The 17,110-nt window shown below is 32.2% G+C and overlaps 1 protein-coding gene across 1 annotated transcript in view; it reads left to right on the forward strand.

The window, feature by feature from the left end:
* The window catches only part of DPP10 (dipeptidyl peptidase like 10), a 648,823-nt gene that overhangs the window by 553,664 nt on the left and 78,049 nt on the right, over positions 1–17,110 (forward strand). The window contains exons 11-13 of the mRNA XM_033860253.2: positions 5,451–5,574; positions 10,394–10,432; positions 15,741–15,848. Coding sequence (XP_033716144.1) covers positions 5,451–5,574; positions 10,394–10,432; positions 15,741–15,848 — 271 coding nt within the window. The remainder of the gene's footprint in view (positions 1–5,450; positions 5,575–10,393; positions 10,433–15,740; positions 15,849–17,110) is intronic.

The following is a 17,110-nucleotide window of genomic DNA, read 5'->3' on the forward strand; positions in this document are numbered from 1 at the left end:
AGGTCTCTAATCCATTTTGAATTTATTTTTGTGTATGGTGTTAGGGAGTGTTCTAATTTCATTCTTTTACATGTAGCTGTCCAGTTTTCCAGCCCCACTTATTGAAGAGACTGTCTTTTCTCCATTGTGTATCCTTACCTGCTTTATCATAGATTAGTTGACCATTGGTGCATGGGTTTATCTCTGGGCTTTCTATCTTGTTCCATTGATCTATATTTCTGTTTTTGTACCAGTACCATATTGTCTTCATTACTGTAGCTTTGTAGTATAGTCTGAAGTCAGGGAGTCTGATTCCTCCACCTCCGTTTTTTTCCCTCAAGACTGCTTTGGCTATTCGGGGTTTTTTGTGTCTCCATACAAATTTTAAGATTTTTCATTCTAGATTTTTCATTCAATTTTTCATTCATTCTAGTGTCTCCATACAAATTTTAAGATTTTTCATTCATTCATTCTGTAAAAAATCCATTGGTAATTTGATAGGGATTGCATTGAATCTGTAGATTTCTTTGGGTAGTATAGTCATTTTCACAATAGTGATTCTTCCAATCCAAGAACATGGTATATCTCTCCATCTGTTGGTATCATCTTTAATTTCTTTCATCAGTGTCTTATAGTTTTCTGCCTACAAGTCTTATGTCTCCCTAGGTAGGTTTATTCCTAGGTATTTTATTTTTTGCTGCAGTGGTAAATGGGAGTGTTTCCTTAATTTCTCTTTCGGATTTTTCATCATTAGTGTATAGGAATGCACGAGATCTCTATGCATTAATTTTGTATCCAGCAGCTTTAACAAATTCATTGACTAACTCTAGTAGTTGTCTGGTGACATCTTTAGGATTCTCCATGTATAGTATCATGTCATATGCAAACAGTGACAGTTTTACTTCTTCTTTTCCAATTTGTATTCCTTTTATTTCTTTTTCTTCTCTGATTGGCGTGGCTAGGACTTCGAAAACTATGTTGAATAATAGTGGTGAGAGTGGAAATCCTTGTCTTGTTCCTGATCATAGAGGAAATGCTTTCAGTTTTTCACCATTGAGAATGGTTTGCTGTGCGTTTGTCCTATATGGCCTTTATTAAGTTGAGGTAGGTTCCCTCTATGACCACTTTCTGGAGAGTTGTTATCATAAATGGGTGTTGAATTTTGTCAAAAGCTTTTTCTGCAACTATTGAGATGATCATATGGTTTTTATTTTTCAATTGCTTAATATGGTGTATCATGTTGATTGATTTGCATATATTGGAGAATCCTTGCATCCCTGGGGTAAATCCCACTTGATCATGGTGTATGATCCTTTTAATGTTTTGTTGGATTCTGTTTGCTAGTATTTTCTTGAGGATTTTTGCATCTATATTCATCAGTGATATTTGTCTGTAATTTTCTCTTTTTGTAGTATTTTGTCTGGTTTTGGTATCGGGATGATGGTGGCCTCATTGAATGAGTTTGGGAGTGTTCCTTCCTTTGCAATTTTTTGGAAGAGTTTGAGAAGGATTGGTGTTAGCTCTTCTCTAAATGTTTGATAGAATTCACCCGTGAAGCCATCTGGTCCTGGGCTTTTGTTTGTTGGAAGATTTTTAATCATAGTTTCAATTTCATTACTTGTGATTGGTCTGTTCATATTTTCTATTTCTTCCTGATTCAGTCTTGGAAGCTTATACTTTTCTAAAAATTTGTCCATTTCTTCCAGGTTATCAATTTTATTGGCATAGAGTTGCTTGTAGTAGTCTCTTAGGATGATTTGTATTTCTGTGGTGTGTGTTGTAACTTCTCCTTTTTCGTTTCTAATTTTACTGATTTGAGTCCTCTCACTCTTTTTCTTCATGAGTCTGGCTAATGGTTTATCAATTTTGTTTATCTTCTCAAAGAACCAGCTTTTAGTTTTATTGATCTTTGCTATTGTTGTCTTTGTTTCTATTTCATTTATTTCTGCTCTAATCGCTATGATTTCTTTCGTTCTGCTAACTTTGGGTTTAATTTGTTCTTCTTTCTCTAGTTTCTTTAGGTGTAAGGTTAGATTGTTTATTTGAGATTTTTCTTGTTTCTTGAGATAGGATTGTATTGCTATACACTTCCCTCTTAGAACTGCTTTTGCTGCATCCCATAGGTTTTGGATCGTCATGTTTTCATTGTCATTTGTCTCTAGGTATTTTTTGATTTCCTCTTTGATTTCTTCAGTGATCTCTTGGTTATTTAGTAACACATTGTTTAGCCTCCATATGTTTGTGTTTTTTACATTTTTTTCCCTGTAATTGATTTCTAATCTCATAGCGTTGTGGTTAGAAAAGATGCTTGATATGATTTCAATTTTCTTAAGTTTACTGAGGCTTGATTTGTGGCCCAAGATATGATCCATCCTGGAGAATGTTCCATGCACACTTGAGAAGAAAGTGTAATCTGCTGTTTTTGGATGGAATGTCCTATAAATATCAATTAAATCTATGTGGTCTATTGTGCCATTTAAAACTTGTGTTTCCTTATTAATTTTCTGTTTGGATGATCTGTCCATTGGTGTAAGTGAGGTGTTAAAATCCCCCACTATTATTGTGTTACTGTCAATTTCATCTTTTAGAGCTGTTAGCAGTTGTCTTATGTATTGAGGTGCTCCTACGTTGGGTGCATATGTATTTATAATTGTTATATCTTCTTCTTGGATTGACCCCTTGATCGTTATGTAGTGTCCTTCCTTGTCTCTTGTAACATTCTTTATTTTAAAGTCTATCTTATCTGATATGAGTATTGCTACTCCAGCTTTCTTTTGATTTCCATTTGCATGGAATATCTTTTTCCATCTCTTCACTTTCAGTCTGTAGGTGTCCCTAGGTCTGAAGTGGATCTCTTGTAGACAGCATATATATGGGTCTTGTTTTTGTATCCATTCAGCAAGCCTGTGTCTTTTGGGTGGAGCATTTAATCCATTCATGTTTAAGGTAATTATGAATATGTATGTTCCTATGACCATTTTCTTAATTGTTTTGGGTTTGTTTTTGTAGGTCCTTTTCTTCTCTTTGTTTCCCATGTAGAGGAGTTCCTTTAGCATTTGTTGTATAGCTGGTTTGGTGGAGCTGAATTCTCTTAGCTTTTGCTTATCTCTAAAGGTTTTAATTTCTCTGTCGAATATGAATGAGATCTTTTCTGGGTAGAGTAATCTTGGTTGTAGGTCTTTCCCTTTCATCACTTTAAATATTTCCTTCCACTCTCTTCTGGCTTGCAGAGTTTCTGCTGAAAGATCAGCTGTTAACCTTTTGGAGATTCCCTTGTATATTTTTTGTTGCTTTTCCCTTGCTTCTTTTAATATTTTGTCTTTGTATTTAAATTTTGGTAATTTGATTATTATGTGTCTTGACTATAAATAATTTTTAACTTAATTTTATACCTAACTTAGTGTTCTCTTTAAAAACCATTTATTCACTAGATTTGCACCAGTTGAATTTTAATGTTTTTTAAGTATGATTTTTCTTTTAAATCAAGATTTCACATCTTATATAGTTAATATAATGTGTCAGTGTCTGGGAAGACATTACAAAGATATTCTTAAAACATTTCACCTGAGGGCTACTTTGAAAGGAAAACACTCAAAATGAATATTTAAATTTTTTTTTGTTGTTCCTGTTGTTATTTATTTTAAAAACCATTCATATTAATTCATCTCATTTGGCACAAAATATAATATTAGTCACTTTAGCTAAGTGAGACAAATTTCTGATCAGGTTTGAAATTCTTCTATATGTCAGTTCTCTCCAGATTTTTCAATAACTATTACCACCTTGATTTTGCAGTCTTTGGTCAGTTGTTTACAACAATCAAATTATTTTTTACTTCAGTTTTGCACAACATTTATGCCAGTTACTCAGAAATATATATTATCACATTTCAGCACTTTTTTCCTGATTAATTATAGTATCCACTGTCATTTTTCTCCATGCTAAGCCTTCTAGGTAAATTTCTTAAAATTTAATGCCTATATTTTTCCTTTTTTAATATTCACACTGCCCAAAATGGTAATGCATGCAAAATAAATCAGTTTAAACAAAGCGTAGTGAAAGTGAACAAGACACAGGTCTTTAAAGAATCACAAGGCCCATTGATTTGGCCAAAGATTAATCCTAAACCAGTAGCATATTTGATTCAAAGTTGCCTTGTTAACTTTATTTAGGTAACTTTATTTTATGATTTCACTGAGTTTCGAGGCAATTTTCAAGTGAGACTCAGCTAGTTGTGAAAGGTGCTGGATAGCTTGAAGAGATTATTGAAGAAGATATGGCAGGATTCACTGTATGACAAGTTATGCTTGTCCTTCTGACATCTTTACTTTGATGGGCTAACTGGTTTTCGAGAGGAAGCACTAACTACTCAATAATGTTAGAAATGTGAGATTCAGGTAGCTGAATGTCTAACTCAATGTGTCTAAGGAGAGGTGATTTGTATTACAAGGTTTTACTTTCATAGGTGATTTTTTTCAAAGTCGCTTAAAAACCTGATGCATTCATTTTAAGACAATATTCATGGATGGCATTTTTCAAACCATTTCTAAATCATCTAATCTATTTTGAAACTGGGCAATTTTGTTGGAAATTTTTTTCTTTTTATCATAAATTGAATCAGTATTAATGATTGCATTTTGTTATGTGTGGGTTGGGGGGGTTTGTGATATATTATGTAAATTTCCAGACATAGAATCTATAAAGGAAAAATATAAGCTTTCCCAATCTACAACCATCGTGCGGACATTATAGGCTCCACTGATTAGCATCCTTACTTTACCAAAAATTCAATAACCCTTCATATTCTTCAGTTTGATTCCTTCTTTGTTTTAAACTTTTTCAAATAAATAAGATTAAAAAATAATATTGTAAAAAATATTATGAATAAGATTATATTTCCATTGTCCCTCAATGGAAAAAGACCAAAGCAAACCATTCATGGCTCTGTGGCTCAAGTCCTGTGGATAAAGTGAGATAACATGGAAGTCATACATAAGAAATAACTATTAAATCAATAATAATATTTGCCTTTTAATTGATTATTGAATGAATTTTTGAAAAAGTAAAATAGAATATAACTTAGAAAATTTTTTCTTATTTTGCACGTTAGCACTGTACTGATCGATAGAAAATTATTTATGAATGTCTAGTATCTTGATTATTTTTATTTTTTCCAAAAATTTTCCTTCTGTGAAATCATTCACTTTCAAATTTATTCTCAAATCTTCTGTATATTTATGTATATATGTATATGTGCATGTGTTTATATACATATGCACACACATATATTTGTATTTATATATGTCAATATTTGAAGAAGCAGATTTGTATATATATAAGTGGAGAATAACATGATGTGACATCCTTATAGTGTTTCATTTATTCTGCGTGTAAAATAACAAGTGTATATTATTGGTGCTGTACACGTTCTCTGGCTCTAAATGTAAATTTTAATTTTATTTCCGAACTAGAGAATACTATATCACTATGGTTAAATGGGTAAGCAATACCAAGACGGTGGTCAGATGGTTAAATCGACCTCAGAACATCTCCATCCTCACAGTCTGTGAGACCACTACTGGTGCTTGTAGTAGAGTGAGTATAATTTACTTTCCTTTATGCTTAAAATATAATAGTTTATGCTACCTTTCAAAGGAAAATTAAACAATTCTTTGTGCAAAGACTTCAATATTTAACTTCCAAAGCTATTAGGAGTGTATACTTTAATTCATAAATCTTCCATACATTGAAGTAAGAAATATAGATGATAAAGAGAAGAGAACAAATTAAGCTTTAAAACAATGAATTCTTATATAGTATAAAGGGTAGTCCAAGCCATGTTAGTTTCATTCTCAAATGTAGGCTTTCTCTCTACTTTTTGACAGTGATTAACTTGAGAATATGTGATATTTCTTTCCTGTCATCTTTAAACAATTCCAAAAATTCATCGTTTTTTCTGTAGTTCAGATTAGTCTTCTAAAATAAGTGTCTCTGTCTTTAAATTATCTAAAAATAGTAAAAGAAAAAAAAAAATGATTCTTCAGCAACTATGTTTTGAAAGTAGGTTGTATTTCAATTTCTATAATCATGTTTTATAAACTCTGCAGTAGAATCTATATGTGTAATTTTAAGGTTATTAGTAAAGGGAATACTTTAATAAGTTTAAATTGTTATATTACATATTTGGTACTTGGTAAAGGGTTCTCAATTATTTAACAACAGAATTTTCAAACTTAAGCTTCTGTACAAGATGGAGTAAATGTTATCAGCCTTGCATCTCCATAGTAATCAACTGTAACACTTTACAAAATATATTAACTATATTCAGACATTGGACAATAAGGCAGTTAAAATATAAATGGTCAAATGAAGCTATGGCTTCCTACTGGTGACACATTTGAGGCCACAGTGCAAGGAGATAACATCCAAGAAAAGCACAAGTGTATCACTGATCCAAAAAGGCAGGGAGAATCAGAGTTTGAGGCTATTGTGGTGGCTGAATTTTTCAGGACAAGTACCACAGGATAGGAGCTATATATAAAAGAACTTCAGCAATATATGTAAAGGTCTCTTAAGTCTTTATCTCAGTGCTTCGCTGTGCAAGTAAAGGGCCTGCCTCAGAGAGGGAAGCAAATGGAGAATCTGCAAGTTGCACAATACTTGGAGACTTTGGAGTAATGAACAGCAAAAATAGAGATCTCTCACTGAAAACCCTAAGCATTCAACTCAGAGCCCAGAAAGAAAATGTATTAGGAATAGAACTATTCTATACTCCTTCTAATAAATCTTTAAATCAAACCTTGAAAGAATTCAGTTCATCTGCCTGTAAACTAGCTGCCTGCCAGAACAAAGTTTACTCTTTAAAATAATTAAAAATTCATTCTCAAAAATGCAGCATTCACAATATCAGTCACACAATTAAAACATACTATATATAGACACAGAAAATATAACTCACCCACCTCCCCCAAAATAAGAAGCAGACTTACAAAGGATATAGATACTGGATATATAATAATAAAGCAAATGGAGCACAATATAAATACATGAGGAATATGTCTAAAGGATATGCAGATGTTTCTTGAACTGGTCTTTTACCTTCTCTGTAAGTTTGCACTTGTTTCAAAATAAAGATTTAAGAAGTAACAAAATATATTTCCAAGATTGGTAATATTATGATGGAAAATAAAAATACTATTAAAATATTTAAAATATTAGGTACATAGGAATAAATTTAACAAAGAGTGGCAAAATCTTAATACTGAAAACTAAAACATTGCTGAAAGGCATTAAAGAAGACCTAAAGAAGAAGTTAAGCCACATTCCTGAATTGAAAGGCTTCATGTTGTAGATGTCAATTCTACTCAAATTGTACTATAGTTTCAATACAATATGAATTAAACTCTCAGCAGACTTTTTTTTTTTTTGGTAGAAACAGACAAGATAGTTTTTAAATGCATATGGAACTACAAAAGGCCTGACCAGGTAAATCAATACCCTAAAAAAAAAAAAAGATAATAATTGGAAGAGTTGTACTACATGATTTCAGGAATAACCAGAAACTTAGAGATTGTAATGGAGGCAAAAGAACACACAAATCGATCAGTTGAACTGAATAGTGTTTCCAGAAATAGATCTATATTTATATGATCAATTGACTTTCAGCACAGGTGCCAAAGCAGTTCAATAGGGGGAAATGGCACTGGAACAATTAATAACCGGGTGGAAAATACAATGATGGTTGACATTTCTTATACTATATTCTAAAATTAGTCTGAGACATACTACAGCCTTAAATCTAAAAGCTAGTACTGTCAATCTTCTAGATGAAAAGATGGAATATAACTTCACTATATTGAATAGACAAAGTAGTCATTTATCATAAAAGAAAAAAATAAATCAGACATCATCAAAATTAGAAACTTCTCATCAAAGACCCTATTAGGAAATCAAACAGCTAACCACAGACTGGGAGAAAATATTTTTCAAAATGTGCATCTGACGAAGAAATATATACGTTTCAATAATAAAAGACAACCCAATGAAAAAGTCAAAATGTGTGAACAGAAACTTGTAAAGAAGTAACAAACTCATGAAAAAGTACTCAAAATTGTTACACATTAGGAAAATATAGATTAAATCATAATGAGGTAACACTACATACCATTAAAATGAATAAACTTGAAACAGCAACAAAAAGTGACCGTTTTAACTGCTGATGAGGAGGTGGAGAATTGCAAATCTCATTCTTTGTGGGTAGAAGTGTGACTTTACTTTAAAAGAATGATTTTGTAGTCTCAAAGAAAGTTAAACACACATATATAAATATATATGTGTGTGCATATATATCTCAGGAGCTCCATTCCTAGATGTTTGCATGAGAAATAAAAACCTGTTTCCACCAAAGGATTTGTTTAAAACACGTCTTTTTTAGAGAAGCTTTATTCACAATAGCTAAAAACTGGAAACTGTCCAACTGTCCATTAACAAGAAATGAATAAACAAAATGAGGCATATCAATACAATGACATTCCACTCTGCAATTTGAAAAGAAACAGAAGACTGATACACTGAACAATATGAATGAATCTCAAAAACGTGGTGTGAAAGAAGCCCTACACGAAAGAGTACATAATACATGATTCCCATTTTCTGAATTTCTAAAACAGGCAAAACTAATCTATGGAAAAAGATTTGGAAGAGTAGTTGCCTTATTGGAAACTGTGAAGGGGCACGAGGAAATGTGTTTGGAAGTGTAAAGGTCATATATCTTGATGGGATGTAAATACATTTATCAAAACTCGTCACATAAACTTACGATCTGTACATTTCACTATATGCAAATTACACTTCAGTATTTTTAAACATAATTTTTAAATGGTCTGTAAAAGATAGCAATAAAGAGGAAAAAATTTATCTGTGATTGGAATGATGAGCATAGATGTGAAAACAAAGTTGATGCATCAGCCATTTACTTATTGGGTTTCGCTGACACTCTTTACATTTAGCTTGCATATATTAGAAATTTTATTTCAATTATCCTTTTTCATCTGGCTGGCTTATGACCAGGATTTCATCATTTATTTGTTAAACTGTTCTGGATGGTTTCTTACTGGGACGATCACAAAGTCATTTAAAAATTGTTCATGCGTATACGTATTCTAGTTAGAGAAAGCCTGCCATCTCTATATAGGGAAAATCTATATAGGTAAAGTGCTTCAATAGAAAAGATACAGGAACCCTATCGTATTCTTGAATTGATACCTTATTGATATTCTATTTCTATTCCATTTATGGAGTTTAAAATTTTTACTTTCTACAATAATAGAAATAATAAGACAGATAATTGCATGTGAAGTTTTGGACCCTCGTGGAGTCTAACAAAACTTAGTGACACTAATGAGCAGTGGCACTGATATATTTTTTTGTGTGTCTGTGTTTTACAGATATCAAGGATGATTATTGCTGAAGTGTGACTAGAAAATCAAGGAATGATTTAGTTAGATGTTTTTCTGATGTCTGTATATAGAGAAAATCTATTGGAAGAAAAAAGCCCTGAAAATGGACAGTGGTTAATTATAATGTAATAATAATATGGCTTTAAAAGAGGAAATTGGTAAAAAAAAAAACAAACCTATAAATAAATAATAATCATTATTTACAATTTGAAATGAGTACTTTTGCATAGAGGTAAACTCTCTAACATATTACGATTTAGTTTTCTTCATTTTAATACTTTTATTATAGAGTCATTTTTTCCAGAGAACCACAAGATATTCCATAAATTACTACATGTAAACAGCATTACTAAAATTTATTTTATCTACACATATTCAACTTGAGATGAAATTTGTCTAATTTTGCTTTTTGAAATATAATTTTGGTTCTGATCCTATGCAAGATTATTTTAAACACACATAAAATTTTGCCATTTCAAATGTTTAGTTGTTTTCCCTAAGGGGAAAAAATGACTATGGTAAGAGTGGATGGAATGTTGACAAAATGTCCACTTTTAAATTTTATTCCTGGCTGTTTGCCCAGTTTTTTGGAAGGACTTAATATTTGTTTCCTGATGATGCCTAGAGGTGAAAAGAGACAGTGTCTAGTGGTTCAAAACAGTTTGAATGAAGTAATCAAATGGAGCTGGAAAATGATCTTCTGTCTCTGGTTAAGTACAACTGAGAATTCTGAAGGAGTTCACCAAAGAAAAGACTATAATTAGAATATCATTTCATCCCAATTCTCTACTTATTCATTCAGTTTAAATCAATAATGACAATGTGATCTCCCGTGGTATTTCACCAGCTGCAGGAAGGAAAAATGTGCCTATAGGATAACAGTGTAAAAAAGGTTAAATTGATGCGTGCTCACTTTGGTCTTTAGATGCTTCATGGAGTTAATTGTTTTCTTTCAGAAATATGAGATGACATCAGATACATGGCTATCTAAACAGGTATGGTATAGGTGGTCTCTTTATGTCACATTTTGTCCATCACGCCCATCCTGTTCACTCATTTGTTATGTATAACTTTTTCTCAAAAGTTATTTCAGTAATATGAATTTAAGGCTCTGTTATGTTTGAATAAATGAGTCTTTTTCATTAAAATATTTATAACTTGGGCTCTATGACATCATTTGTAGAAAGATTACTTCTGTTTTTTATAGGACATAAATTGTAGAATAACTACCAGGATCCATTTTCAGGACCATTCATATAAGTAAATGTTTGTGTAGAAGAAGGAGAAAAAGATGTGACCCATTAAAACTACAAACCATCAGCATTGCTCAAATCACCCAGAAAATTAACTTGGTTATGTGGAGATTATTCAGGTGAACATTTCTTTCCTTAGATATATCCTAGCTCATAATGCTAGCTTGTGATATAAATGAAGCTGGAATCCAGATGATCACAGAAGAATAAACAAACATCTCCACAACATGCTTTCATACTGGACACTTCAGAAGGAAGCACAAATAGATTATTCAAATATAGCTGAACCCATTTTACTACTAATTTCATCACTACTTTTTGCAAAGGGAAGTATTTTGTTTGGCTTGTTTGGTTTTGATTTGTTTTGTTCTTTACAGTGCTCTTTTATTTTATATTCTCTCCCTGGGTGTCATACACATCTGTGGTTTCAATTACCACCACCAAGTGTATAGCCCCAGGCAACTCACTTCTGAGTTCTGAAATATCCAAATTCATGCTTGGCATCTTCTCCTGAATCTGTGAAAGTAACTGCACACTCCACAGGTTCAAACTAAACTTCTCTGCCTTCCAGTCAGTCTGTCTTCTTATCATAGGAGTCAAGGACGTATTTATCCATCCAGCTATCAAAATCATAAACCTAGTGGGGATTTTTAAACATTGTCTTATCCTTATCTGCATATGTTATTATTCATCACCAAGTTATTTTGATTTTACTCTCAAAGATCTCAAGTCAATTTACTTTTCTCCAATTCACAAACACCATACAGGATTAAACTACAGGCACTGCATTTCCTCCTTAACTGGTGAACTCTCAACCCCTTAGCGTTGAGAGTTCCCCTTAGGAACCTGACAATCTGTTCTCTACACTGCAGACTGGCTGAGTGATCTTTTCAAAATATGTATTTGATTGTCACTACCCACAACACTCATATTCTCTCACAACTAAAACAATTTTTATCTCCCCTTTGTTCTACAGATAAAGACCAACATCCTTAAAGGGTCTACAAAGGATTAAGTTGAAAGCCTTTCCAGCTCTGTGTCATACCATCTTTTCTCCCATTTTTTCCATTAACCCTCCTCATATACCCAGGACCTTTATGTGAACTCTTTCTTCTGAACAGAGTTCTCTCAACTACTTTCTTATGTGAAGGCTGCTCATTTGTCAAACCTCAGCCTAAATCACCTGCATAAGAAGTCACCTCCTCAACCACACTAAACAAATCACATTCCCCAATAAAAGTTAAAGTCAAGTGTAATCTTTATGAAACACTGATACAGTTAGTTCTGTGACTTTTTTACTACATTCACAAGAGCAGGAAGGTTATTCATTTTTTGTTACCCACTAATACAAATGCTTAATATGGAGTCTGGTTATAAGAAGAGATCCATATATACTTGTTGAACAAATAAAGAAAAAGAGTAAGAAGGATTGTGAATAGGCTAAACCTTTGCTTGTTCGAAGTATAGGCATGTATATCTATTTATCTATCTATCTATCTATCTATCTATATTATCTATCTATCTGTCATCCATCTATCATCTATCCATAGGTAACAATATGAACTATTTAATCTTAGTCAAGGTACAAAATTAAATTGGGGAAAAAAAATCTTGTTTTTTTAGCCAATAATGGACTCTTACAAAATTAAATTAGATACTTAAAATAAAAATCATTGAAAACAATAACATAATGGATATGGATTTATTCTAAAGTGCCTGCGTTATTAAACCTATTTTGCTACCGTTTTGATTGCTAGTGACATTCATAATAGTCTAACATACAACAATACAATGCATGCTCTTTAAGGATTATGTTATCTACATTTTAAGTCCCAAATTTATGAATATTTAATAGAAACTTTTTAAAATAAAGAAACCGGTTATCAATTATTCAATAAAAAATGCAGGGAGTAGTTTGTCATGGTTAACTTTTTCTCCAAAAGCTCTAAGGGAATTTCAGGAAATACTTAGAATTCAATGAAATTTAAAGGATGAGAATCTATAATGAGATGAAGCAAGTTTCCAAGAAAATTAGAAATTTAATGTAATACTCATATGCTTGTTTTCTGGATAGTGAGAAGAGCAGAGAGAAGTGGGCATGTTTGCCCTAGCTTTCAAGAGACTTATAGTTGGAATAACCAGTGTAAAAAACATTTGGCCAAGAGGTGGACTTTGTTATCCTCAGCTCATTATCCTGTGTGCCATAAATACTGCCTTGTTTAAGGTCATAAATGTAGACAGTTAGACTGTCTCTACTTCTTTATTTGATTGCAGGAAAGGCTCTGCATAGAGCTGTATGTTTATAACTAGTTACATTTCAATGGTGAAAGTTTTTAAACCTAGCAATGTATTGGAGATTATAATTCCCATCTACTCTTTAAAATGAACTATTTCTAAGGTACCCGAATTGGAGGAACAGGGACTAACATAAAAAGCACATTGCTCAGATATCCCCATACCTAATTTATTCTTGGAGCAAAGCACAGGAGAAAAATGTTGAATAAGGGAGAAGCCAATAGTTTGGAGTAAATGTGGTGGATAAAGTGATATATGTAACAAATATTTTTGCCCATTGTACACGTGCATTCATCTGTTCAATTATAAGAAGGTCACCTACTGTGTCCTAGGCAATAGAGCTAAAAAAGATAAAATTACAAACTTAGTTTAATTATTACTTGCCTAGCGAAGGAAGTCAACTATGTAATAGAGTGTACTGAAAGCCATGATAGAGATGAATACAGAGTACTATTCAGAATCTCTGAGGAGAGGTTTCCTAACTAGAAGAGACTCTCTAACTAAGGAAATTTGGAAATGGTTTCTATTCTGAGTTTAAGTAAAAAATGAGTAAGATTTAGCACAAAAAGGACGACTGAAAGGTTAGGCCAGACAGAAGAAACCCCATGTGCAAAGGCAAAGAGAGAAATATTCCACAGGGGCAAGAGATGGAACATAGTTGAACAATGTGATTCACTCAGTCAAGTGTCTTGTCATTATTTATTATATGCTTTGTAATGCAATTTTCCCATCCTTGAATTGTATTACCTCACAGTTTTAAATTTATTACACATATCATCTTATATTTTCATGAGTGTCCACGAAGTAGACAAGGAAAATAATATTTTTATGTTTCTATCATGGGATGTCATTACTAATAAAGCTAGAATCAGACTCGAGATTATTAAAATAGTTATTAATTTACATATTCAGTCAATAAATGATTATTAAGTACAATTTATGTGACAGTCACTGTCCTGGGTGCTGGAGACAAAGCAGTGAAGAATGGAGCTTACATTCTAGAGGAATACCTCCTATCTCTCTATCTACCTACCTACCTATATGCACATATACACATATCCATTCATGTACAAACAAATGTATGCATACCTAAAATATGTATGGTATTAGGTGGTACGGAAAAAAGTAGACAGTAGGCAAAAGTGAGATGAGGGATTCAGATACAGTTGGATGACCTGGCTTTCCTGATCACACTTTATATGGGATAATCAGGAAACACCTCACTGATAACAGACATAAGAAAGAGGTGAGATCAAGAAAGATCCTTCTGCAGCAACATGGATGGACCTAGAGATCGTCATACTGAGTGAAATCAGAAAAAGACAAATATCACATAATATCGCTTATACGTGGAATCTAAAGAAAGTATACAAATGAACTTATTTACAAAACAGAAATAGAGTCACAGATGTAGAAAACGAACTTATGGTTTCCAGGGGGGAAAGGGAGAGGGATAAATTGGGAGATTAGAATTGACATATACACATTACTATATATAAATAAATAACTAATAAGGGTCTAGTTTATGGCACAGGGAACTCCACTCAATACTCTGTAATGGCTTATATGGGAAAAGAATCTAAAAAAGTGGATATATGTATATGTATAACTGATTCAGTTTGCTGTACAGCAGAAAGTAACACAACATTGTAAATCAACTATACTCCAATAAAAATTTTTTTAAAAAGAAATAATTTCCACAGAAAAAGAAAGGAAGGAAGGAGGGAGGGAGGAAAGGAGGGAGGAAGGAAAAGAGAGAGATATGAGAAAGAGCCAGACAAAGGGTAAAAAAAAAGTGCAAAGGCACTGGAGCAGGAAAATGCAGGAAGCAGGAGAAGGAAGGAAGAGGAGAGCAGGAAGAGAGTGGAGGGTCAGATCATCTAAAAATAGTTGTGAGCCATTCTGAAGACCTACTGAGGAAACCATACCAAAGCCCTTCTCTATACCATATGTATAATCACTCTCACTAATCTAAAAGAAAAAACTCGATGTTTTGTTACATAGATCGATTTTCTTAATGTTTCCCCTGGAGCAAAAGAAAGCAATCTATATGTATATCATCCATCATTTAATTTTAAAAAACAATTATATTGATTTAACATGCTACTAGAGTTTAATTAAAAAAATCATCAAATGGGCATCTGTGTTTGTGTGTTTGTGAAGGGGTGAGCAGTGAGGATGGGAAATTTGAATTAAATTATTTTCAATGGATTCCTTCCAATTTTGCAGCCTTTTCATTTTTGTATTTACAGTAAATTCATGTGTACATCATCAGAAATGTATCTTCAATAACTTGAGTTGTTGAGTAAAAGATTTCAGAAAAATGTATTAAATATTATATGTTAGAAAATTTTCTAAATTAAAAAAATGATTTTGATAAACTGGTGCAGATGTTAACATTTTCTTTATTTTTGAAAGATAAATTTCTAAACACAATCATATCATATGTGAAGATATGAAAGTTCTTTTCTGAACCAATTTAAAAAGTGTCTTTAGTCTAATTGTAAATCATTTCTATCCAGTATGCAAGAAACTTTCCCATCCATCTCATCACTCAAACACACACATATGCCCAATGCATCATCGCGTTCACTTTAAAACATACTGTTATACTTTTATTTTTTAAATAATTCGACAATTTGCCAAACTAAACTTAAATCAATTATTGGTCTATTCCATGCATGTATTAGCAATAGTTGGAAGTACAATTTTCAAATGCCCTTTTGAGATTGTTGCATGCGCTTCTATATTTTAGAATGAGGAGCCCGTGTTTTCTAGAGATGGCAGCAAATTCTTTATGACAGTTCCTGTTAAGCAAGGGGGCCGTGGAGAATATAACCACATAGCTATGTTCCTCGTCCAGGTAAGTGCTGGCTTCTTTCTGTAGTTTGGTTTCATTCCATCATGTTCATGAAAGTCTTTTTCGTGTGGTATTCTGCACCTACAGTTAATACCTGTGAAGTCCAGCCATATATCCAACTCAGGGATGTTTTAGGAAGAGGATCCCCACCCTTAGCCATAAATTCAAGCTGTACACAAAACATTTTCAACACTCAATAAAATTTAGTGAGCTACACATGTGTGCTATGAGTTGAGGGCCTTGGGATATAGAATTTAATAAATGGAAAGTACCCAACCCCTACTTTCCAAGACCTGAGGAAAATCGAGAGACGATTTTCCATTCAACAAATATATATCATCTATTTGGTACAAGTAATATTTTCAGTGTGTTATAAAAGTTTTAAATACCTGAAGCAGTCTAAATGTCCATCAAAAATTGAATGGTTAGTAAGTTGTAGTATACCCACACAAGGAAATGCAGGGCAGATTTTAAAAACCAGGATAAAATAGATTTCTTATGTGTTGTCAAAGATAAAATCTGTGTTATGTTTTTATGGACCTTTTGATAAAAAAAGGATAAAAGGTTATTTTTCCTCTACATTTCAAATGAATGTTAACCAGTTTTATCTAATTATAAAAAGAATCAGTGAATTTACAATAAGTAATTTAAATATGGCAAGGTTAATGAGTCAATTTGAATCTAATTGACAATAAAAATATTCGTGAGAAATAAAGTTTCCTTCAAAATCAAATAAACAGTCTAGTCTCACAGATAAATGTTAATTTATAAAGATAAAACATTGTGGATAAATTGGAATCTTTCTTGAGAGTGTTATAAACAAACTAGCCAAGAATCAATTTCATATTTACTAAGTATAGAATAAATATGAATGTGGTAAAAGATCCCTAAGCAACCTGACTACTTTTATGTTCTTAGAACCTTCAAGTCTTGTGCATATTCTCCAATTTTTACCATTATCCATATATGTATTTACATTGGGCAGCTCAGTACCTTGAATTTTTTAAATCTGTGTCAGTAGCTTAAGAGGCAACCCTTGTCCAAGATCTGTACTATTAAAGTAATTGTCATGATTTTAACTTTAATTTTAATCAAAGCTGAAATAAATAATTTGACTACACATAATCTCCACAATAGCAATGTAGATTAATTTTCATAGTATATTATTAAATTGGAAAAATAAGTTATAGACTAATATATAATGTGATCTCATTTATGTTTTAAATAAATGAAAGCATTTATATATGAATAAAAATTTTTGGTGA

The sequence above is a fragment of the Tursiops truncatus genome, chromosome 7, assembly GCF_011762595.2.
Source record: "Tursiops truncatus isolate mTurTru1 chromosome 7, mTurTru1.mat.Y, whole genome shotgun sequence".
Lineage (NCBI taxonomy): Eukaryota > Metazoa > Chordata > Mammalia > Artiodactyla > Delphinidae > Tursiops > Tursiops truncatus.